Source organism: Centruroides vittatus, unplaced genomic scaffold, assembly GCF_030686945.1.
Source record: "Centruroides vittatus isolate TY-2023 unplaced genomic scaffold, ASM3068694v2 contig_15, whole genome shotgun sequence".
Classification (NCBI taxonomy): Eukaryota; Metazoa; Arthropoda; class Arachnida; order Scorpiones; family Buthidae; genus Centruroides; species Centruroides vittatus.
The window spans coordinates 1,427,789-1,454,225 of NW_027120927.1; the positions used below are offsets into that span (position 1 = coordinate 1,427,789).

The following is a 26,437-nucleotide window of genomic DNA, read 5'->3' on the forward strand; positions in this document are numbered from 1 at the left end:
AAAAATTTGTGATATCAAACTGTGTTTGACGAATGGATGACTCTTCCGTAAGTATAGTGTGAATCATTTGCCTGTTGTATACCATTTCCGAACTTCTTACGTCATTAGAAGTGCGTATTGTGATTATATCATCGCAATACTAATGAACAAAGTAAAGAAAACGACTAATTGATACTCGGATACGAGAATAGACATTATTTTAACATTCAAATTGAGTCACTTTTCGTCTTTCCGGTCGTCGAACCGAAACACAGGAAACGACTCGAATTTCATCTGTTTAATTGTGCTGTAAATTGCCTTTTAATTTTTATATTTAGTAACCGAGCGCGTACACGAGTATGTATTAAATTATATAAAAAATATATATATTTTTCAAATAACGATAATTATTTGTTTCGGGGAAAGAGTCGATCGATTTCATTTACTAAAAATAATTTTAATAGGGGATAAGCCAAAGTCAGTTCGCTACACCACGACGATCCGGATTCCGTTTCTTCAATTAAACAATGATTTTCGGGTCATTTTGTAACATTTTATGTTAGAAGTTCATTTATGATTTGCAGGATGGCCCTTAAATTATCAGTTATTGCAAGCACTAAACCTTTAAAGAAACGTAAGAAATTTTAAGACTAAATAAAATTGCTAGATTTTTATATTAAAATGTGTGTATTTTTGTAATCTCCCTTAAAAAGTATCGCGCATATCGCGATACTTTTTAAGGGAGATTACAAATTCTGTCTATGCCGATGGGGACCTCCGATCTTATTTATGCACGATGCTTCTAAACAGCCGCTTTATCTCCAAAGAGCGAGAATTAAGTGGCAACCCTATCTTCGGATTTCGCTTTACTTAGAAGTGTTTAATATAATAATGGTTTTGCTTTTGCTCTCCTTTCAAAATCTGGATCATTCGCTACAATGTGATCGACGATTTCGTTACTAAACTTATACTAAGGAAATCTGTAGAGAAATTATTTGGGTTCTTCGTTTTCAGAATCTATTTTCCAGTTCTACACGAATTCCTTGTTCCGCCAGTTTTTGAAGGTCATCGTTGGTAAGGCTCTGACCAGAAACCTGCGGTAACCCCCATACCCTGCTCGTCTACATCTAGTCCCGCTGTATCGATTAGGTTGACAATTTGGTCAACCTAACGATACAGCGATGGACTCTTCTCGTTGAGAATTCTTGGATACCTTCGCCCAAAACTTTTTCCACACTTCGTTCGTGCATTTATCGGTTAATTCGTGCCAAGCGAAGTTGGTATTGCCTATGGCATCCGTGACGTTATGTTTTCCAAAATTCACAAAACTAACGTGGATTTAAGGGAAGTTCAGCGCTACGACGAATTGCCACCTTTTGTTGATTTGGGAATAATCGTGTATATGAATCAATGAAATGCCGCGATAATTTGAATCGGTTTAAATTTTTAGCTTTTTTTAGGCTTCGAGCAAGACCGCGTTATATCGAATCAGCATTAAGCGGGTCTTACTGTGTGTGTATATGTAGTGTGTATATGTATATATATATATATATATATAGGCACAAAAACTCCGCGTGTAAACGAATTTGATTGTAACGAGCAATGAGCATTTATTGTGATATAGTCACGATGCCCGGCGACATTTTTTAATCATATTTTAAATTTAATTTCAAATATATGCTCTCGATCTCGAATTAGTAGTGGCTTACCCCTGTTCGTCATACTTTTTCTTTAACAATAGAGTCGTGCGGGTCACGTAACTTATTTCGGGAGAAAATGAATTGAAATAACGTGACTTCCGGTTTGCATCGGAAGTTCATATATAGTTAGACGAAAGTCGAGACCAGACGATTATCTAACTGCGTTCTCGAGATTAAATTCCCACTTGCGTCCGTCCTTATAGGTCTGCAATTTTAAAATTGCACCCCCCGAAACGAAAATCGAGGGGAAGTCTGTGAATTAAGACACAGGCCGTCCCTTAAAGTTGAAATGAGATGTATTTAGAGAATATTTAAACAAAGCGTTCACTGTTAACTGTCGAGAATTCCAATTTCTTTGAAAATCTCAAAATAATAGAGTTACTCTCTTCATTTCGCGTTTCGCATCCAATCTCTGAGCTGGTCGCTGGCTTTCGCAGATTCGAATCATCGTTTTTCTTCTGTCGTGTTGACGTACGCAATTCGCGGTATTGGTATTTGTTTGACATTTTTCGCCTTTTTTTCTAAGCAGTCGTCGTTGTAAATCGTCGTAAAAACTAGTTACCTGCGTTTGGATTATACACAACTTACGCGTAAGTGTACACGTACACACGTTTGTTGTGTAGTAGTAGTTCTGCATTATTTCTTAATATTTGATCTTAAAAATCTCGTATAAATTTCATTTTAACTAACCCCGTTCAAATAACTAATCGAGGCACGAGCTGCTCTTTTTAAATACGATTTACAAGGAACTTCGAAAATTGATTATAGCTTTCGAGTGTGATTCCGATGTTTCCCGAAACTGTACTAAAATTCGATGAAATTGATCTATTTAGCGTTCTTGTTCTTTGTCACATGTGACAGTTTTATTTGCATATTGTTAGTTCGGGCGATAACCCACCGCTCCATGGTGACCAGGCACCCGAGTCATAACTGTTTTCGATACTACCGAAGGTTGGTGTCCAATAGTAATGGAAGAATTATCGTTGGACCGCGCCCGACAAATCTAAGTGTAGTACGACTGATGTCACGTAAGCCTCGAATTGCTATTGAATATGAAGCCTTTGATAATACTCGTACCAGGGAATTTTTCGCACGCGTTCTAGCTTCCTCTTTGGCCATCCGGGCTTCCCTCCATTGTGGGGTGGCCGAACCCGTGACGAGCGTGGTAAAAATTCCTCTTGCCACAGGGCGGAACGAGTAAAAAGAAAATTGACTGAAACTTATTATATCTTGCGCTAACAATTTTAGCAATAAAGACGTTCTTCGCAATTTAATTTTGCATGTCTTACTTTAAGTGTTAGTATCCTAATACTTCATTAATTCTCTGTTAACCATAATAAAAACCATTGTTCGAAACTGGTAGGTAGTCCCGGTATTTTCTTGTAAAGCAGTGATTGTGAGTTCTTGCAATTAGATACATTCGTGTTTCAGTTTGTGAATGAAATTGGAAATGATTTTTTTAAATTAAGAATTGTGTTGATTATTTGTAATAAAATTTATGAGGGCTTAGCGACAAAATTAGTGTTTAAAGTCACTCACTGCTGGAGACGCCGGAAATTCTCTCGATAAATTCAATTTTCTTAAATAATTGCGTTAAAACTTCACTGTTTTTAGCGTGAGAAATTAATCGTTAATTTAATCATATTTTAAAACAAATTTCTAATTTAATTATTAAAATTAATTTTCTCCTTTTTTATAGTCGTTATTCAATCATCGGGAGGATTAAGTAAAGACGAGATAGAAAATATGGTTAAAAATGCGGAGATGTTTGCAGAACAGGATAAGAAGAAGAAGGTAAATGTTACGTTTTGTTATTAAGGAGCAATGTTTTTTACTGTCCTACACTTTTAAAGTGGAAAAAAATGATGACTTTTTTTTCGTCTCCTAATGTTTGTGCGGATAAAATGATCTGAATCTATAATTTTTAAGTAAAATTGAAAAATCGGAAGTTGTATTATTAAATACGCGTTAGAATTGTTCTAGAATTCAGGAAATGTATATTATTCATTTCTATCTATAATAGGAAATGGTCGAAATCATCAACCAAGCAGAAGGCATCATCCACGATACGGAAAGCAAAATGGAAGAATTCAAGAGCCAGCTTCCTGCCGAAGAGGTGAGTTTACAATTTAAAAATTTAAGATGACGAATGCTTCAATTTATAGAAATATTCTTTTAAGTGTGAGAAGTTAAAGGAACAAATAGCCAAATTGAGAGAGAAAATAGCTAATCAGGCAAACGAAAGTATGGAAGATATCAGAAATGCCAAACAGGAACTTCAACAGGCGTCACTTAAACTCTTCGAAATGGCCTACAAAAAGGTAAACACGCTAACTTTTTTATGACGAAAATTTAAATGCCGTACTATATGGCGAGGTATCAATTACAGATGGCATCGGAACGAGAATCGTCGTCGTCGTCGTCGTCGTCTGAGCAAACATCTTCCAGCGAATCAACAGAAGAACCCGAAAAAGCCAAGAAGGAAGATAAGAATTAAAGAGAAAAACTAAATTGTAGAGTAACAGTAATAAAAACTAGAATCATAAATTGTTTCTTTCATTATTGTCAGTTCAGACTTTTACTTTTCAGGACCTATCATGCTGTAAACATAATCATTGGATGCCTTCTCATTTGTAGTTATGTAAAATTTTATTCTCTTGTTTTCAGTTTATAGTTATTGTTCCGATGGAAGCACATTCCACAATGGCCATTGTATTTATATTTAATAAAATAAAGAGAAAATTTGAAATTTCCGTAGTTATTTTCGGTATAATATGAGATCGAAATTGAGCAAGGTGATATTAGTACGAGCGGCGCGCCTAATCCGAATCCCTGATCATCCGAACAGCTACCATTCCCTTAACTAAAATGGACTTTTCAACTATACACTCGCAACTCATATATAAAACATAAGTCACGTGTTTTAAGCAAGAGTGCTCATTTTTTCTGTGATCCCGTATGACTTAACAGTTCTGTTTCACAGCTGGTTGTGCAACAAAACTACTGCGATGGGCCGAAAACTAGGCGTTCCCTGGTCGCTGGGTGTTCAGTCGTGGGTTCGAGCCTCGCCGGGACGGGCTGGCCACGGGGTTTTCCACGTCTGTAATAATAGGGGCCATCTGACTAGGGGATGCCTAAGTGTTGCGTTGCCGTAACTTAAAACAAACCGAAAACAATAGCACCCTCCCAGAACTTTTGTTGTTGCATGGTTTTCAAGAAGCTTTACGCACAGAGTGAACTCAGTTTCTGGTTATTTTTGTATATTGTGATTTAAATAAATTAATTTCCATACACTATACAGTACTGTAGTATTAGTTCAAGTTCTTTATACAGTACGAGTTAATTGTACTTTACTGCATAAACCTGTTGTCAAAACATTTTGTATTTTATCTTTAAATTTCCTTAAACGTTAAACACAGCCGGCTATGTTCCCTCTAAGCTGCGCGGCCGCGCACTGCTCAAATTGTTGCCGCGCAGGCGAGCACACACTGATTTGAATTATTGTTTACTTATTTCTCACTCCGTCTGCAACGTGATTATTGCTACGTATATTTCGATTAAATGCATGAAGTCATTGACAAAAGATAAGATTATTTTAAAACATACTTCCATACAAAATATTAATTTTTATACGAAAAATAAGATTTCATATACATGGGGGGGCCAACGAAAACGAAACGGCAGAGTCCGAGCAAATCGCTCGGACAGGTCGATTTTATTCTCGAGGGGACATCTTTTGCAATAAAGTTTTTGCGATTCTGAATACAACAGACGACAAAAATTTTAAAAACTCATTTATTTTGTATTAACTAAACAAACATTTATTTCGAGAAAATAGGGACCGCATAAAAGAAAATGCATAAAAAAAATCGCGCGAAACTTCACGAGTGGCTATAAAAAATATTTTTTTAATTGTGTTGCGAAAACTATTTTTTTTATGCGGTGAATAGGGACCGCATAAAAAGAGTCTCACGTAGAAAATAACGCGAAATCGTACGAAATAAAAAAAAAAAGCAATTCCTAGTTAACTCTTTGGGCCTTTTTCTGCAACACCTAATGGGGAAAAAAAATCCTCTAAGAATTGTAATTTTTATATTAATATATTTTTTCGTACAAAGTCCGAAATTGGAACAACCCCAGTCCCCAATTGACGCCAATTTTCGACGCTCTACTGTATTCAGATTCGCAAAAACTTTATTGCGTAAGATGTCCCCTCGAGAATAAAATCGACCTGTCCGAGCGATTTGCTCGGACGAACACTAACACTCTGCCGTTTCGTTTTCGTTGGCTCACCCTATATATATATATATGCTCAAAAATTTGCTCAATTGCTCAGCAAAATTTTTTTGAGCAGAGAAGTGCCGTACATGTTCTGCTCAGCTACAAAAAATTAGAGGGAACATTGAACATAGCATACCCAGTAGCAAAATATACAAAGAATAACAAGCATTTTCGGTATGTCATTAATATAACTGCCGTTAATTCGAACTCTCCCGTCCTAATTAGTTCGGATTAACGGAAACGTACTGTAGTGATTCGTGTAACATTATCTTAAACTGCAAAATGAAAGATTTTATTCGCTTTAGAACAGCTTAGAGCTGTGTATTCTTGAGTTTAATTTAAAAACATGAATAATAAAGATGTAGATTGATACTGCCTCTCGATATAACGTATTTAATTGTTTGGTCTCGCAATACAAAGTTCAAAACGCGGTTGCTCTGCGTTACTCGAGACATCTGACAGGAAGGCGCACGTAATACTCGGGAGATTACGTGTTAGGCATCACTTAGATAACGCCTATAAGATATGTTGATAATACCGGCATTACTTACGTGATACCTGTAGATAATGATAAATGATGATTCAACAGGTTCATCAGGAAGATGGTTATAAAACAAGTATTTATTTGGAGCTCTCCGTAGTTTGAAAGAATAACTCAAAAGAAACTAAACTCGGTATATCAACTATTTAAGACGGGGAAAGCAAATGGAAGAGAAAAATTGCCGATAGAGGGCGCTGTAAGTTTGAACATAACGTGTAATATAAGAAGAAAAAAATAAGGTACAGTACAAAACTGAGGGCATACCGGTATTAGAAAATGTCATTTAATGCGGTTACGCTGTCGCATGACATCGACGATCCAGTTCAGATTCCACAATATTATGGAACCTGAACTGTCGTGACATTTTTCAATAAATACCGGTATGCCATCAGGTTTTACAACTTAATTTTCTTCTTGTATTACAACCTTTACAGCGCCCTCTATCGGCAATTTTTTTCCTCGTTCCATTCTTCTTCCCCCTTCTTAAATAGTAGGTGTACCAATTTTGGATTCATTGGGTTATTCCTTCAAGGTACGGACAGCTCCAAATAGATACTTATTTTAACCCCCCCCCCCATATATCAGCATGTAAGTGTGACAGATTTTGTGAAACAATACTGTTTAAACTTGGAAATTTCTAAAGGTTTAAAATAATAATATAACTAAATTTAAACATGATTAAGAAAAAAACAATATATTAGAAGTAATATTTTTCTCTTTGTTTACATAAATACAGTATAATGACTAGCAAAAAGAAATTTCTGTCCACAGTAAAATCAAACGAATATTTTTTAATGTTTTTATTTTCTGGTGAATTTTGGCTAAACAAAATACATGGTTAATTTGGCTTGAAAAACAAATGTTTATCGGATTTCCTTTTAATAATAATAATAATAAACGCAACTCTTCCAGGGAAACGTAAAGTGCTTTTGGAATAAACATTCACCTGTGGTTGCCTGTAAATTGGATAAACAAGAATCCCAGTTTTATTCTACAGTCACGTCGATGGGGGGATTTGAAACGTTCACTGTTACAGACACTGCATCTTATAGAACACGCCCTTATCCATTACTTCTCTCTGCCAAGATAAACGTATGTCGTTGGGACAAAAATATCCGAGTGGGCAAGCACATTTGCGCGTGACGAAACTGTTCTCGTCACTGTAAGTTTCCGTGATGGCCATGCACGTGTCGCCCAGGCCGCATAGGGGAGGCTGCAATGTTAAGTAAATTTTAGCTTCGTTAACCGTGGGGTTCGAAGTGAGTAATTCGGACTTACCGGCTTGCAGAGATAACTCGTCCTGATGGCCATAATTCCGTTTTGGTACTGATGGAAGACTGTGTTGTTGGGAGTGAACAGATAAGTAGGCGGGCACACGCAGTGCACGTAGATGTTGCTGATTAGAGTCTGTCCGGTCAAAGCTGACATTTCTACGTACGAACTGTAAACTGTGTCGTGTGTGTTACATAATTCCAGTTGAGGCGAACTACTGCAATACTAAAAGAGAAAAACGATTGTTTTAAAGTTGTCAAAAACAACGAAAATGAAACACCCGTGACGGTGTCCGGCACAATTTTTAATTTGCGGGAATTAGCACGAGGAAAATTCTGCACATAATTTGTTAAAGGTAACGATGATCGTTAGTGTTTTCCATGGTGAAATTAAAACGGGAGTAAAGAATCGTGTCCGATTCTTTATATCTCATAAAATGCACTTTTCGTTAGCACCTGACGAAGTATTGTATAAAAAATTCAGTTTGATTAACGGTGAACGAGAGTGGAGTAAGCAAAAAAACAAATCAATTAAAAGAAGGAAAATTTTATAGAAATCTTCGTGGCGTGAGCTGCGAAAAAGTCGCAACTTGTCGAAATATTTTGCACTTTCGCGGTCAGTACTTCTCTAACGAAGGTAATCGCATTAGTTCCTAGTTACGGATTCGAACGAAAATAAAGCGATTATTCTAACCCCATGAAGCGTTGCCGCACTTCAATCGCTTATATTGCTGCCATTGGCTGGTGTTAAGGAGTAATCTTATTGAAATATGGATTAATCGAGCACTCGAAGAGTTAATCAATCGAGTGAAGGAAAACACCTAGTGTTGATCTTATGCCGAATGTTTTGCCAAATTATAATCCGTGCTTACCTTATATTGATCGTTACCGTGCGCTATTGTCCTTCCATCCATTAGATCCCAGATGAGGGGGCAACTTTCGTCGGGACAGCGACAGAGCTCGATACTACTCACCCCTCTTCTGTTGAGTTGCACGTAACCGCAGACTGTGTTACGTTGGCACAGAGGAAGGTCCTAAAATTGAAGAGAAAAGTAGAAGAGAGGTATAAACTTTTAATGAAGATTGAGGTGAATAATTATCGCGATAAAAGTAACCGTAATGGATGAATATCATCCCAAGAGTAGAATAGACAAGTGGAACGTCATTAATTAACACACTCCACCCTTTACGTTTTAATTATTATGATTGATTTAATAAAAATTAATGTTCCGAAGACGTTGTTTATTTCGCAACCTTAAAATATTCTTTACTCGATAAACCATTAATTATCATTTTGCCTGGTGTGTTTCTGTTGATATCTGAAAAACAGATTCCTGTTATACGCAGGAATAACACGGGTAATAAAGATAACTGATAAGGTTATCCTTCTTTACCGAAATATTAAAAAAAATCTACGACAGATGATGAAACGGCGCTCCTCTGCTGGATACGAAAATCAATTTTACAGATATAAAAAAATTGAAGATATCTCAGTTTGTCTGTCTGTATCGATGTTAATATTCTAATTTCGGGGTTCCGCGTTTGGCTTTTGTCGTTTGGGATCGAAGTGAAGTTTTTCTCTAAAAAAGAAAAGTTTATACTCGCTTTTTCGGTATCGATCGAATATTTTATTTTGTTCGGTGCTTTGGCTAACATCTGGGAATTTATGATCGATACCCTCGCAGCTCCTTTTTATCGCGTCAAAAATACACAGAGAACTTTGCACTCAACTGCTACAATCCTTTTTATACGAAAATATATATGTATATATATATATATAGGCCATTTATATATAGTCTATATATAGTTTGAGTTAGCATTTATGAGAAATGACAAACGTACGAGAAAACAGCTTCTGTTAACGCTTTACTTTTGAGCCTCCTATCGATTTTTTAATGGATAGAATTTTATTAAAACAAAACTGTTCCTTACACAGTTGTCATTTAATTAATTTACACTGCAGACGAGTGGCACTTTTGCTCTTATTTACTTTAAATTGTGTTTTCTTTCTCAATGTTTCCGTATTCAGAGCGCTTACTTACGTAATTTTGGTTTAAATCTTTTTATTTTTAAATTGAGAATTATACAGAAGTGGACGAAATGGATCGTAAAATGAGTTTCATTTTGTGTTAAAGTATCGTAAAAGCCAAAATGGAAAACTTTATCTATGCAGTAAAAGTTTTGCTGTGTTCGTTTAAAACTGGAATAGGGCGAAATCACATTTTTGGACTTTAACGAGAGGTAACAATTGATAAGATTTTCTGAAAAGAACACGTATTTATACTTAATTTCTGCCAATTATATCCAACACCCCGCGAAATCCTACCTTAAATTTAAAAAAGTGTGCGCTTTAACGAAGAAGTTTAGCCTTTCTGCTTGATTTCCAAGCGATTTTCCTTTGTTAAAACACGTTAACGTGTAACTGTCATTACCTAAGCAATCTTACAAATGTAATTAAAGTAGGATATGAAATTTGCCGATATCCGAGATCGTACGTTGGACAGTACAAATTGACGGTCTCTCGAAACATCGGCAGAGTATTCGAAACATTACCAAAGTATTTTGAATGGGGTTAATTAATGTTTGTAATAGTTCCCGTTTACATATCTTCGGTTGCTGCAGCGCAGATGTTATTTCGAAATTAAAGTGTATTCGGCAAGCGAGCTGCATTATTTACGCATCTCGTTCGGTACTGTTAATGTGTTCTGTTAATTACATAATATAAATTCGTGTAAATCTTACTCGACAAACTACACAATGTCACTCGCTAGTTTAATCAACAATTGAAAATGTACGGAATAGTGAAAGCTCATCAGGCGCATCACACGTGACTCTGCAGGATTCCAGTCGATGGAGTAATGCGCGAATTATGCATCGTAAAAAGTTCATTCACGGAATCACAGATCCCGAACTACACACAAAAACTGTAGAAACGATCGTTTAGAGTTGGTCGGGTAGTGAATAGAGTGAATACTACGGAGCAAATATTGAATTTATGTTGTATTACAGCAGATAATACCATAAAAACTGTGACTGACGACCATGGTTTTTATGTTAGAAACCGGGCAGCGACGTGATCCCCAGTTTTATTGATACTAGGAAAGTTAAAGTATTTTAATAGGAAAATAGAAAAATACCGGTTTTAAAGCTACTCCGGTACGAATGGAAACCGTACACGTGATCAATATCCGTCCATTTCGTATAAAAATTCGTAATATGTTAAATCCTCTTAAAATGGTTGACGTAAATTAAGAGCTTTTGCTATATTTGAAGCTTCGATTGCCTTTTATCATCTCTTTATTTTATTAACTTCAATTTATAAAAGACAATTAAACTATCTTTAGAGAATAGGGACAAACAAGAATTCGCTTTTAATCCTTTTGTTAATTCTAAATTGCTCGATAATCCCCAGCGTTTCTTTATAAAGAAGAGTTCATTCTTGTTTCGATAGAAGATTACAAACTTTATAACGTAATTAACAATTTTTCTTTGTTGTATCGCCTTTATCTTTTCGATAATTTAATAACTTACGAAAAAAGTTGCATTTCCAAATACATATAATTTCATTCCTTCCAATTTTTAATTCCCACAACGCAATGTATTTGTACGGAAGTTATCGAGTTTAAAAGGGAAAAAACAATGTTAGAAAAAGGGATAATAAATCATTATCACGGCAGGAATGGGAAGTGGCTCTTAAAGTAAATTAGAGCATAAGGTTTAATATCCATCACGTGATAGCTGCTTAAAATTCAGAAAGTCGTTAATAAAGATTTACACAATTCGTAGATGAAGATAATAGAAAAAAAGAACAAACTTTTTCTTTTTTTGACAACAATTGAAAAGCATCTTTAACTCTCGCGTGTCTCACAAAAGGAACAAACTTCATTCATCTTATCAAGAATAATATTCATCAAAAGGCTTCTTTCGTTCTACTCACTTAACTGAAACATAAATTTTTCCGCAGCTTGTTCTTTTCTTTGTCAGACATCCAAGAAGAAGGAAAAAATTTCTGATCATTAAACTATACAATGGCGATTTTAAAACAAATTATAATTCTAACGAGTTGAAAAACGAATTTGTACAAAAATCATAAGTTTTTTCATTATTAAAAATAGAAAAACTCCTAACGAAATTTGTGTTGGCCTGGATTTATATACGAACATTATATGTTCTTTGTAGAATCAAAAGTTCGTAAATAATGTAGTGACTCGTCAATGTCTTTTACATAAATCCTATAGGGGAAAGCCCGATAACTTTCAAAACTTAAAATCAGGTCTACCTCCTTACGAACCGAGAACAACTGGACTCGGAACCTTACGTAATATTTTGCACGAAAATAATGATATTTTAATGGCCCGGAATTATTTAATGCGTTTCTTTATCAAAACAAGTTTCTTTTCTTGACATATAATACATAAAAAATGACCTATTAGTTTTACTACAGAACTGTAAATCTATCCGAACAATTGACATCTTATGAATTTGTTTTTTATTAACTTTATTATATTTGTATACGATCATAATAAAATAGATTGAATTACACAGACCTTCTAGGGATGGCCCCGCAATCATATAATGTTCCCTATTTACGAAGGAAATAGTTTTCAATTTTTTTCAGTATTGTTGGAAAGAAAAATTTAAGCGAAAAACAAAAAGAAAGTTAGAAAGAAAACATAAATTTTCCTTATACTACATAAAAATATATGAAAAATATCTACTGCAATTTCCAGCGGAAGAAAAACAATACGAAGTTTGTATCTGCAATAGAAATATCTGTTCGATATCTTGTAACAATACAATACAAATCAAGAAAATTTTATATATATATTTTAACCTAGAATACGTAAGAAATTAAAAATATCTGTCAGAATAGTGCATTAATTAATTACATATTGTTTAATATTCTTATGAATATAAGCAGAAAGAAAGAACGACGTCGAGTTCTGACAATTTTTGCTAAAGAAGAGAGTTCAACAGCTGTGGGATCTGAAGAAAAACGTTTTAAGAAAATGAGAATGCATAATACATTTTCGACAAGAAAAATTTGAAACGATACAAATATTTATCCCAAAATTTAGTAAAGGATTCTATATTAGAGAAAAATTAAATTGCTTAAAAATTTAAACTCGTTAAACTTTGATTATCAGAGCTAAAACTAACCATTGAATTTTGCATGAAATTAAATCTTCAACGCGAGGTAAATACGGGATGTTTAATGAAATCTTAAAGAAAAAATAAGAGAGAAGTTTTAAAAAAGCTTAAAATAACTTAATTTTTAAAGATCTGATGAGTTATTCATTAATACCATACGAAAACAACCCGTTAACCTTTATGAGAATTTTGTACAGAACACAAATTATTAAAGGAAAGCGTGTTTTAATGTGCTGTTATCGCTAAATAGCTAGAAATTTAATAAATACAGAGACAAACCCATCAAAATATCATATTACGAGTCTTTAGTTTATCTATTTAATGATTAATCAATTTATAATAATTTCTACTCTTTCAAAACTCACTCTGATCCTTATTATCCTTGTTAACGACAATTAATTACGATAATTACTCGTATAATTCCCACACGAGGACAATTAATGATTCGTAATATAAATCTGTCACGATAATATGTTCCGCAACAGAAATATTTCGTGTAAAAGTCGCACGAAAAAGTCACGCCGTTTTCAAGAATGTAAAACGGTCTTTCTCTTGATTGTTTTGCCAACATTTCTCAACCGATTCGTGATGGTAATTCCAATTTCGAGTGTGGTCGGAATAATTTAATTTCTCTTTTTCACAAATATTATTCGTTGTCTTTTGTGCACGTATATGGCAATTCGTTTTTAAATTTATAAATAGCATCTGTATTGCTCAGAGAATAACTTGTAATAATTTCAAAACAAACTGCACCAGCATGTAAGACTCAAATTACTCATCTGGGACTGATTAACGTGTAGTTTGCTCGGTAAATGTCCTACGCAATTTTTGCTGATTACATTTTAATAGTCGATATTATCAATTATTTATCTAAATTCGAAAGAAACTATTATGTTTGGCAATTAAATTCGTATTCGTTTTCGTTATTCCGAACATGCAACAGAACGTCTACAGTTATTGACTACAAAACAGATGCACTAGTACTCGATATGACAAGCTAAGAAGGCGGAAAAATAAGATTCACGAAAACTATCCTTCTTACAAATTCAAACAGCTGGCACTCTTTAGCCGTAACAAAAGTAGAAAGCGAGAATACATTTTTTAAAGAAAAACCCGGGTACTCGTTAAACTGCATCACAAATCTGAAGCGTGTAATAGAAAAAATGTATTGTCACGGTTGCCTAACTGTTACGGTAGTTTTCTCTGAAGTATAACAACAATGTTTTATAATTTAAAATTTGGAATGTGCTCCGATGTGTAAACTTGTATATTAAACATAAATTATTATAAAAAAGCGAGGGAAAAAATTACCTTAAATTCTCTTTCACCTTCTCTTGTCCTAGCCGCAGAGGAACTAAAAGTCAGAGCAATTGCCAACACCCAAAAGATAGTACTTGGTGAACACGTGACCGCACCATTAGTTGTACACATGATGGATCTCTAATGTAATTCTGGAAAAAATAATAAATAAAATCGTTATTTCTTCATTTTAAACTTAAAAATAGAGTTAGAAGGCGGACGGCTTGTTGTAATCTCGTAACGTTTTTCATACGGTGTCGGTTTAAACAGCGAAATTTATGAGGACGTTTTAGTTGTGCAACCGGAAACAATGTAAACAATAGTCGCAAAAAAGGGATTATTTTATTCGATCGTGTAAAACGACCATAACTTCGCGTTGAAATATGTCTCTGGGGAATTTCGTTCAATTATTTATTGCATCTGAATATAGATAAATTCTAAACAACGTTACCTTTCCTAGAACTCTTAAATCTCCATTCACTTACCGGAATGATTTAGAAGATAAATAAAACATAAAGTAACGATACAATAGCTCTTATACGTCTCTATTTATCATAAGAGAAGCAAAACATCTTGCTTCTATATTTTAATACCTTTCATTCGCGTGTAAACTGAGGAGATTTGTGAATGTCGTCACGTGGTGGCAACTTTCTATAATATTAATTCTATTTTTAACAGATTTATATAATGGCCGAAGGTGAATAAACATCAAAGAGAAGAAAGTAATAGAAATTTTCCAACCCGAAATAGGAAATGTTCCGTTTCTGATAATCTCAAACACGGCCAGGAAGTGTTAAAACCGTTAACAGAGTTCATTAATTTAATTTCTAATAAGTAGAATGCACGATGACAGAATAAATTGATCCTATTGCGTGTAACGATAAACCTAAACGGAAATAGAGAACCCTTCAAGTTATTAAAACAATTCAGAATTGAAGTAGGTAATTAGTTCCCTCTGCTGCTGCTGGTGTTGAAAGTTTGATCAATGAGTAGGAGAAGGGAGGTTGGTAACAAGAGATATTATTGCTCTTAACAAAAAAAAGACTAAAAAAAAAATGGTATTGTTATCTCTTTAGCTTGTTCCTATAGGAATATTTAAAGATGGAATTACTTTTATGTATCGATTCGAGAAGCTATTAAATGCGCAATTACTCCTACCTCCTTACTGTAAGGTTTACTGCTATTGTTATTAATACAATTAATGGGACGATACTGATAACAATAGAACTTTAATCGCTTCCCTATACGGTATGCGTTTTGAGGTCTTGCTGACTTGTTTAAACATTTAATTATATGCTATAAATTTATTAAAATCAAATATTGAAGTATATAAATGCTTTATCGAGTTGGAAGATGTAGTGTTTAAAATTTAATTGTGTTTTATACTTGTTTTTTCTCTAAATTGCTTTATATTTATTTAATATTTATCATAAAACGTGGCATAATAATTGCAATTTTTGTGCCTCATATTTCACGCACTTTATGAACTTCGCTGTTAAGACGTTAATTATTCTGTATAAATTTCGAATCATTTAATTGCAGCGAATAAATTTTAAAGACTAGAATTTAGTTCTCAAATTTTTAAGACATATTACAATAGTCATTAATTTTGTCGCAAAAATAAATCAAATAAGGTAACAAAACCATTGCTTCAAATATGAAAGCTCCTTATTTTGAAAATTTAGTATTGATAAATTGTATACTTTTTTCTTGCTACATACAAGTACATCGTTCTCTGCTATTCATTTTAAGGGCCAAATAAGACGTTTCGCCCTTGTAAGAGACACAATTACTTCAGCTCGTCCCGAAATTTCGATTGATGTATGAATTCTCTTTCACTTTCTACCCGGTGAGTTTTTTTCTTTTCTTTTCTTTCTTTTACTCCTTCAGTCGTGCTCCGCTGTCCCTTACAACCTTTCTTATCTTTTCCAAAATCTACCTGGCAACACGCTCACTCCTCCGTTTCATCTTTTTTTTTAACTCATTGACCCTCTATTCTTTCAAAGTTATAAATTTGAATGCGGAGGAGCACGGAGCGCTTCGCTTAACAGAACATTTAAAAGTTTTATTATTCAAGATCCCTAACTATCGAAGAGACAAGGGAAGGAAAAAAAAAGGTATAAACACTTCACCAATCTCATTTATTATAGTAAGCTTCTCGCGTATACGAATATTGATTGATTGAGAGAAGATAGAATTTCTGATTAAAAAATAAAAAACAAAATTTAGATTTATTAATTATCGCCCGTTATAATTCCTAATAATGAATTATTTTGTTGGCTTTCGTGTTATATTAAAACATTTTCACAAAGGCGAGACTTTCTAAAGATAGAATTGCTTAGGTGGAATTATATAAACTGTTTAAATTGCTCGAAGCAAAAATTCCCAAAGCACTCAAATTACCGAAACACGTCAAATAACATCTTAACGTTATGTATAAATAAATTGTTTAAAGATTTATTTATTTGTTTTTCTTGCTTATTTTAAAATATCTCGCAAATTCGTTTATTTTCTTCTCTCTTTCACGTCTCCTACTCTAAATACTAAGTTTAAAAAATTGAGAATATCTCGTCTGATAGAGCAGCATTCACTCGGAGGACTACAGCGGATGTCTGCAGCTCTTTGTAATTACATCTGTCAGTTGCAAACACCGTTTCTCGGCAGAAAAATAAAACATTAAAGATTTTGTCAACCTATCTCTAACCTCGATTTTTACTGCTTTGCTGCTATACATCTCTAAAACATTCTAAAAGAGGAGAAAGGGATACAAATAGGAACATAAAGAAGAAAAAAGAAATACACCAATCGACAGACTTTGTGATTTTCTTCAGATTTAAACCGAATCTTGTTATTTCGATAGAATGACCTCACCGGAGTTTTATCTAGGTACAGAAGATTTATATCTATTTTAAATCTATAAAAATCTCCTTTTATGAAATTTAAAAAGAGAGAAAATTCGATTTATATAAAATTTCGCTATTTATAATAAGTTTATGGATATAAAAACTGTTAAATGAGTAAACAGTACAAAACTTCAAATACGTTTTCTGTTACGCGAATTTTGCTTAGAATAAAAATGTAAAAAGAACACCCTTCAATATGTATATTTACGTAGTATAAACTTTATTTAGATTTAAGTTTATAATAAATGCATCACGATTTCTTTAAAATAAAAAAAGAGTTAAGTCAAGAGGTAAAAAGGAAAAAATTTTATACTCGAATAGAGAATTTTCTTATCAATTTATGCTCGTAACGAGTTTTAGATTTTATAAAAAAAAATTGTTTCCGACATATTCAAAAATTCGAGCTATCAAATTCCATTTTATTTAGTCGTCATTACTCCCGAAACATAACTCGGTTAACTAAAAACCTGATTCTAATGAACACAAACAGTACTTTCTTATTAATTAAATATTAATTTAATACAATAAAAATAACGTTAATATTAAATTTAGTTTTATTTTAATTAAAATGGCTTAATTACAAACGGGAGAAGATTAAAAAGGCTTTTAAAAAATGTCATTTTATGGATATTTTTTTCGCATTTTCGTATTAAGAGTAATGACACCTCTTAATATTATCGCACGAAAAATAATTATTTTAATTAGAATAGGAGAATGATAAATCTATAAAATTATTATGGCTTTATTTTTGTTATTGGCGTTACATAAATTGGAGAGAATGCGTTAACTAAGGATGATCTTTTCTTAAATTATCTGGCTACGCAGCGGATATCAAAGGATAATCTAATCGACTCTTGTCTAAATTGAATAAGATGCCGATACTTTCAATTACAGCGACCACCCTTTGGGTATGTTTTGCTAACCCAACAATTTCACAAATTTTATGAAATATCAATGAAATTCTGCCGACGCTTCCAGGATTATACACACGTTTCGATTACTCTGGCGTAAAAATATGTAATAATAATTTGAAAATAGTGTGCGCGATAACGCGGCACGCGTGTCAAAATCGGACAGTTTCTTGATACTTTCATGAATTTTGAGACCGAAACCAGAAATGTTGATTGACACCTTTTCGCGTAGAGCTTATAGACTTAAACTTCAAAAAACTGTCAACATTTCTTGTAGTGGGTTTGTTGATGCATTAAATCAATAAAAATTCAAAAAGAGGACCAATTTATGAATATAACCTTTAATATTTTAAACGTTAATGTTACATTTGGTAACGTTTATATAAAGTCTTGTTATATAAAATTAAAATCGAATGACATTTTATTTTAGTCTATTGTCTAATGGATAACGGTTGTTTTCGGCGGTTAAAATCGTTATTGTTTCTAATTTCTGGTTGTCATCTTCTCCGAACAAACAATCCATTAACAGTTTTATTAATTGTTAAACAGAAGTACGATCTTCGCTAAACCGTTCATTATTCAATTATCAAATGGATCCCGAAGTTAATAACTATAATGTGGCGAGTTATCGATTAGATAATATGTATATGCTATGCTAAATGATAATCTAGCATTTCCATAAAAAATTGCTGTCTCGTCCGGATCTGTCTAATTAATATGGATTATACATAATTCAACCGGGAGAATAAAAAGAAATGGAATTAATGAGATCAATGAATAATTAGCTATTCATTCTTATGCAGAGACTACGAAGATGCCATCGTCTAAATGTTTCTGTTAATGCTAATTTGATTATTCTAAAGTTTGCATTTTTAAAAAATATAATAATAATATATTAAGCTTAACAGTTAATAAATGATCGGCGTTGTTTATATTAAATGATTCGAGGATTCTTTTTGGAATTTTAAAGCATAAATAGTCTAGACGAGGGACTTACCTCGAACAAAACGACGTCACTCGTCTAACAAGCACGAGTGTTTTCCCGCCACAGCACATCCGTCTCTTCCCACTCCCAGTCTAATACAAGGATGTATTGGCGGGGGCGAATGGACCGCCCGGCCATTTGCGGGACCATCGGATCACGTGGAAACGACCTCCAATCGTATCCTTCCATTAATGACGTCAGCGGGAACCCTTCTTCGATCTGCAAGCACAAGTCAATTAAATAACTTTTAACACAATTGAGTGTAGGTATGGTCTTTCACCTTTAAAAAAATGTTAACTTAACTATATTAAAACATTCTTAATGAAACTAAAAAGAACTTCATTCTTTAAAATTATTAAACTTTTGCTCTTTGCCTTTTGTTCTAAGCGAAGAAAAAAACCTTGTTTTTTCCGCCGAATTGTAATATTTGAACGGGACTTTTATCTAACTTTGTATCCAAATTATATTAGAAGTGCTGCCGTTTTTTAAAGCCGTAGATCGCGATCGTGCAGAGCTTTAAATTTAATTAATAATAAAAAAATTTCGATTCTACTCGTTTAGATCTAGTTTTTGACCATAGTCATCGTTGATAATTGTTAGTTAATGGGCCCTATGCACCTTAATTGCATCGATCGTTAACGATAACAGCATTCACTATTCCGGTAATAGCGCCTTTATTACTCAATTAATTAATTCAACTGTGGTTTAATTTAATTGGAAATGTACAAATAAATGTTGAGTTTTACCTTATGATTTGTTCGATTCTTTCATTAGGAAAAAACCTTGATGAAGAAGATTAATGATGCAAGAGATATATAAGAGGTAAAAAAGATAAATAAGCAACTGTAGGTTTGCTGATAACACGGTTCGTCCTGTGTTCAGACGTGTAATTGGAAGCGTAATAAATCAAGAAAGAACAACTTAACTGCAGGGCTCCTATGTCGTGAACGTGGGTCCATATTATTCTTATGATTATAAATTTTTTTATTATGTTCGAATATTTATGATACGTTGCCAAGAATTGTTTTAGCATCGTAACGAGATCATTAGTGAATGAGTTGGCAATAACGAACACGGACGAAATACAACAACGATACAAACTGTTATCGAAGTTCAGTAATATATTTTTGTTTCGGAACATTCCCGGTTAGATTCTCTGAATATTTCTTTGACATTTATACAGAAAATATCTCGATCATAAATGTGTTTTCATATCTTAGCAGGAATTTCTCTCATATTGAATTGGTCAATGCTTTCATTTTATTTTATTTTTTGTATAAGATTAATAAACGGATATTTATTGTTTTTATTAAAAAACTTACCTAATATTTAATTAATGCCACGTAACTTTCGCGACATTAAATTGTTTATCATCACCGGTCGTGCAGCCTTCCTTCGTTGTTTGCTTGATGTAGACCGGTGTTAAAAGGATAAAGGCGTTTCCTAATAAATCCATAATCTTATTTATCGAGAAAATCACGACTTAAAATAGCATTTAGTATTTTTATCCCAACATCTTAGAGTGAACTATAAGTTAGGAACAAAAAATTAGGCAATATTCCTCTATTATTAATTACCTTTGACTCCACTCCATCAACCGGTCTTGACATCTACAGGAAAATATAGTCGAGCAAATATTTTCTATTAACGTTTTTCAAAGTGGATTTCTGAACTTCGGTGTATTGACACTTTAAAATCTTTCAGAAAATTTTAAACTTTCAATTACATATTTTCCTTTATAAAACTGGCACGTCTATATTAAATAGAGTTCTATAAATGCATTTTAGTACTATATTTAAAATATCAAAAAAATTAAATTTAAAAGCGAATATACACACAATATTTAATTACATTTTTAAGAAGCTATAACAAATATTTAAAGCTTAAAAATACGGAAAAACCAATAAAAAGTTTATTAGCAAATTGAACTAGTATTTATTTGCGAGACCTTTTCTCAAACCTTAGATATATAATGTTTGTAATCTCTCGAGTCCTGATTTGATGAGTTCGAAAACAACTGAATTTATACTTTCATGAGTTCGAAACTTCCCAAGAGAAAAAAGATAGTTTTTTTTCGAAACTTTTCCAAGTGAGAAATCACGTGATCCAGCCATTTTCCTCCCTTCCTCTTCACCCATATGATTAAATTCCTCCTCGCATCCTCAACAAATTATGAATTTTAATGTGCAAGAATAGCATTTGTGTTAATACGCAATTAATGGTAGGGTAAAGGCGTGAATCGAACATAGGCTGGCACATTAAGAATGTTTTTTTCGCTTTTTAATGGAAAATTTCCATTTATCAAATGCCATTCCGAAGAGAAAGGGGATGTGCGAGTTTTTCAATTTTATTCTCCTTAAAAGATATTTGAGAATATTTTTACGTTTGCTTTTATAAAGATATCGTTGAACTAGAAGAGATTCATGACGTCAGTGACATATCTGAGGAATTCTAAAGGGAATACGCGTAACGTTACCGTGACCACAGTTTTTGAGATTTTTTTCGTTTTCGGCAATGTAGTGGCTTAAGAAAAACGTATTTATTAAATTCTAACTTAGTAGTTCTTTTGATTTTTTTGTACGCGTATATCAAAATAAAATTCGATATCCACGTTTTGGAAGAAAAATGTGTTTAGATATATCAAGCGCGGCGCGCTACAGACCTCGCTCACCCTCTCGATCGCATCAATAGCCGACATGTTTATCAAACTTGGAATTTATTTAAATATCAGGGAATTCGTTCTTGATAATTTTTAACTTTACAATGACGCAAATTAAACGAATTAAATTTTAAAAAGGTTATACTAGAATTGATATCCTTTTCTTTCATTTTGTATTATTATCCTCCTATTCAGATAATGATTTTTATAACTTAGTTAAAATTAACTACAGATTTTTTCGTCTTAATTTTAAAAATGGATCTAGATAAAACGAGAACATAATTATCTTTAAAAAAGAGACTCTCTCTCTTTTTTAAAATATAATGGTTTTATATTCCTTAGGGGTTTTAATCCTAATAATAGAAATAGTAATGTTTTGAGTATAGAAAAATATCCGCTTCGAAGTAAAGTGGACAAAAATGCCATGCATTTCTAAAAAGATTTTTTCCCTTCGATGCATTAGCAGAAAATATAATTACCTGTAGAAGTTAATTGTAGTTATCAAACTTTAGTGGGACAAGATTACTGAGGTGAAAGAAATATGTTTTTTATAAACTTCTGCTTAATAACACTGGTTGAGTTATTATCCAAGTTTTCTGATGATTAAAATCTTTCGACGTGTTTCTATAGTCAAGAAATAAAGCAATTCATTTTTAAAAATTCTCCGAAAGAAAGTAATTATATAAGTTTTTATTGTGTACAATGTTTACTTATTAAATGAAACTTCTATTTTTCAATCGATACATTCCTGATTTAGCTTTTTTCCTCCTTTCTTCTTGAGTGACATAATCTAAAAATTGCGAGTTTATTTTTATATAAATTTAATTTCGGCGACGCTGCGCTTCAAAAGTCCTTTGAAAACACGATGAAGTCTGTTATTAAACATAGTTTGTTTCTATATAAAAACGATACCAAATTGAAAATTCATCGGTTAAAAACAAGAGAAAGTCATTCACCAGTCTGAAAAACACGTATAATCCTTCGTAAAAATCAAATTTTTGCTTATTTATTTTAGTGTACGAAATGATAATCAATAATTTAAAAAATACAATACAATTTTTCCAACCGTGTCCACGAAATTAAAAGAAGAAACAATTTACTGTTCTTTAAATTAATAAAAAGAACCTAATTATAAATTCTAATTGCAAAAAGGTATTTTTTGTAAAGCTTCCCATATTTAAGTACTTTATTTGACTTATTTTTTGAGTTTAAATTTTTAAAAATTTCTAAAATATAATTAAGTACTTTATGATAATTTATTAAAAAGGTCCCGCTACTACAGTTGTAATTTATGTGGTCTACTTGAAAAAGTCTTTTTAATAATCGCATTAAAGTCGTAAAGGAATTTTCTCCTTTTAAATCGTGATTTTGTAGACATTACTGACGACTAAAACAATTAAAATCAAAAAGAATAAAAATGCTAAATTGTGTCACTCGAAACGAAAATTTCATATCTTTAAATGGTCGTAAGAAAAATATCGCAACCTTTTTAAAAAAGCAACCTTTTTTGTGGCAAATTATAAAACTTCCATTCCAAAAATAAAGAGTTGACCATTGATTGTGCCATATTTTAGAAGACAAATGGGTTGTTGAGTAGATAAAAGCATTTTTATGATGAATTATTTTGGTTTAAACTCAAAATAACATTCCTTTCATAACAGGATAAAACATATATATAAGACAAGAATTTTTTATTTTTTTCAATAAAATAAACGTAATATTTAATAAATATTAATTTTAAATGTATAGATTTATTATTTTTTAAGTTATAGACATTATAGAAAATAATTTAAATAGAAAAGTTTTATTTCAATGTCCTTTTATCGAGAATAAAATTAATATACATATATATCAAATCGGAAAAAAATATAAAATTATATTTTAACGTTTACCAAATTTGTTTTTGTTCGAGAAATTTGTGAGAAAAATTTATTTTAAGGGTTTTATATGTCTCATGTATTAAATAAAAATAAATGTTTGAGAAATTTTTATGTTAAAAGAAATAAATATTATCATATATAATAAATACGAATAAATAAATCTATGTTTTAAAATGAATTTTTCGTTATATTTAAATTTCAAACTAAATGCATAATGTATATTTGATCGTAATAAAGCCTACAATAACGTATTTTATGGAGACAAATTCATTTTTCTGCGAATTATATAAGTAAAGTGAATTATATTATAAAGATTAGATGCATTATTTTGAAAGAAAAACATTTACTTTGTTAAGCTGTTGTTTAATATATTATATAAAATCTGTTATATGCTATATTTAAACGTTTATAACTTTATTAATGTATTTTTTATATATATATGAAATTTGATTTCAGTAAAGGAACGAGGCTTAAAGAAGTTTAAGCGTTTATTTTACGAGTAGGGTCTTCCAGAGATCAAAAGAGGCCAGAGCCTTTTGAATTTGAACGAGTCCGATATGGTTTAAAAATGAAAATGTTATTTTAAAATTGTATTATAGTTTTTAAATAATAAAATATGACAAAAAAATAAAAATGATTTTTCTTAATACGCACAAAAAATGCAATAGAATTATAAATGTTTTGAGGTTTCTGTAGAAGAAAGGCTCGACCAAATAGTCCTATTAACCCCGCGATAGGTCAACGAGACCATTTGGTCGAATCTTTCTTCTACAAATCATAAGAAGCCACTTCCCTTTCTAAGACCCGCGGTGTATTAAAAACGAAATAGCATTTAAAAATTTTTTGTTATATTTTTAAATAATAAACTTTGATAAAATATAAAGGTTTACTGTACGAGAAACATAATGAAATGAATAATTTCTCACAATGTTACTAAGGCCCAAATACGAAGCCCGAGTCAAATTGAGCCACGTGACAGGGCCTGTTTTTAAATTTGTTAACTAATTTAATATAAAAGACGACCCGACATCTAGCAATCTTATTATTTGCGAGAAAATCAGCAAATCGTGAAAGTGTGTCACGATATTGTATTGAGAATTTCTTGCAAAATTTGTAAATAATCAAGTATAGTAAACCTCGATTTAACTAACAAAACTTCTGATCCGTATGTCTTACGTGAAAATTAACACCGCGTTAACTTGAAAATGCTTTTTACGTGTAATTAAATTAACAGGTTATTAATTTTTTTTCAAATCTATCCACCATTGAGCATTATTATTTTTTGTTTATTTAAACACAAAGTATATTTTCCATAAAATGTTTATTTATTTATTTCAATTTAGATCGTATATATGTTTATTACAGTCTCGGAACTACGTCGAGTACGTAATCAATAATACACACAGAAAACTTTACTGTGAAATTAAACCTCTCGTACGAACTTAACTTTAATCACACAAACGTATTTACATAGCCTAAATAAAGCGGATAAACCAACTAATTTATCAATTTTTTTTACAAAACTTACTTTATTATATAGGCTGACGGTCTTTCGGCTCTCGTGGATACCTCCTCGCCCGAATAGTCCGTTAAATCGAGGTTTTACTATATTTGAATGACACAAAACTTTAGTCTAAAGATTAAATTTCTGTGTTGTTCAAAATACGGGTATAAATAAAGAGTGGTCCAAAAGTCTTTGGGCTACGGTGCATTTACTTTTTTAAAAGTGGATTTTTGTATTTTCATTAGCCACGGAAAAGATATTTTAAAAGTGGAATTTCTTTCTTTTTTAAACAATAATGATGATATGAATTTAATGAAAATTTATAAGTGCTTAATTTATCAATATTACCTTTCTAAATTTGAAAACTCTGCGATGTTTTCGGCAGAAAAAAACCTTCAAACTTCCAATATATTTGTCAAAATTTCAAGATAATAACTTTGACAATTATAAAAATGACGTCTTCGAAGGACGATACAATTTAGGCCTAACAGAAAACAAGAAAAAAAATCCACAAAAATCAATAAATCCGAACTGTAATAACACATTCATTATAACTAAAGAAAGATATTAAATGTAATAAATTCGTTCGTAACATTATTTAAATTACCTTTTTTCTTTACTTTTTCTTTACTTAAAGATGAGATTTTTGAAAATCCGAAATTCTCCCATCGCCTTATGACGTCACCAAGCCGGAAAGTAAATTGTAAAGCAGACGACAAAACTATTTCCGCTTTGATATTTTTAAGTTAGATTTTCTAGAATTTTCTATTACATAAAATTTTATCTGAAGTTTCCCCCCCTTACTTTTATTATTATTATTACTTTTTTCGGTAAGAAAATAAATGAAGCGATATTAATTCGTAAGAAGTAATAATGATGCACTTACCGGAAAAAGAATCAAACTAGACGTCGTCCAATCGGTATCGGTTTTTGTATTTATCTGATAAATTACCAGAAAATCGGTAAATTTTGTACCCTTTTTTTCAAAAAGCAGACGATAAGACAGATTAGTGACGTCGTTGATAAATATGGCGGGAAGGTAAGCAGAGAATTTTATTTATTCATTTTTATTGCCATTTTTTAAAAATTAATTTATAATTTTTGTACTTATAATTATATTTCTTCTATTAACGCGCTTTTAGGTAAATTATTCTAATTAAAACGAATTTAAATTATTGAAAAATGTATTTTAAGAGAAATTTCTGGAAGAAGGTTCGTCTGCTTTCATTTCTTCTCGGGTTTTAATATATTTATGTTCTTATAAATCTGATTATCTTCATAATTTAAATATGATAATTTATAGGATGATAAATTATCATATTTAAACACAAAATCGTGTGTTTCTAACAAATTTTATTATAAGAAGATTTTTA

General features: G+C 32.0%; 2 protein-coding genes across 3 annotated transcripts in view; one reads left to right on the top strand and one right to left on the bottom strand.

Annotated features, from left to right (window-relative positions):
* The window catches only part of Hsc70-5 (Heat shock protein 70 cognate 5), a 41,315-nt gene extending 36,887 nt beyond the window's left edge, over window positions 1-4,428 (top strand). Inside the window, exons 14-17 of the mRNA XM_067262563.1 lie at window positions 3,379-3,473; window positions 3,703-3,795; window positions 3,860-4,000; window positions 4,069-4,428. Coding sequence (XP_067118664.1) covers window positions 3,379-3,473; window positions 3,703-3,795; window positions 3,860-4,000; window positions 4,069-4,176 — 437 coding nt within the window. The 3' untranslated portion in view covers window positions 4,177-4,428. The remainder of the gene's footprint in view (window positions 1-3,378; window positions 3,474-3,702; window positions 3,796-3,859; window positions 4,001-4,068) is intronic.
* Window positions 4,429-7,286: 2,858 nt separating this feature from the next.
* On the bottom strand, window positions 7,287-25,550 carry LOC136968610 (U-scoloptoxin(11)-Sm5a-like). 2 transcript variants are annotated; one of them, XM_067262609.1, is made up of 6 exons: window positions 25,413-25,550; window positions 19,034-19,240; window positions 14,235-14,374; window positions 8,645-8,806; window positions 7,780-7,998; window positions 7,287-7,714 (listed from the first exon to the last, which is right to left on the bottom strand). In XM_067262609.1, the coding sequence occupies exons 3-6, from the start codon at window positions 14,352-14,354 to the stop codon at window positions 7,532-7,534; spliced, it is 684 nt and encodes a 227-aa protein (XP_067118710.1). In that variant the 5' UTR covers window positions 14,355-14,374; window positions 19,034-19,240; window positions 25,413-25,550; the 3' UTR covers window positions 7,287-7,531. The 2 variants fall into 2 exon arrangements, with proteins under 2 accessions (XP_067118710.1, XP_067118708.1); XM_067262607.1 differs by lacking the exon at window positions 25,413-25,550 and adding an exon at window positions 20,599-20,774.
* Between the last annotated feature and the right edge of the window lie 887 nt (window positions 25,551-26,437).

Coding starts and splice junctions, on each gene's coding strand:
- LOC136968610 (XM_067262609.1), bottom strand. CDS start 14,354: ATGTGTACAACTAATGGTGCGGTCACGTGTTCACCAAGTACTATCTTT. Junction 7,999..8,644: donor ACGGTAACGATCAATATAAG/GTAAGCACGGAT, acceptor TTTCTCTTTTAG/TATTGCAGTAGTTCGCCTCA. Junction 7,715..7,779: donor CGAGTTATCTCTGCAAGCCG/GTAAGTCCGAAT, acceptor TTAACATTGCAG/CCTCCCCTATGCGGCCTGGG.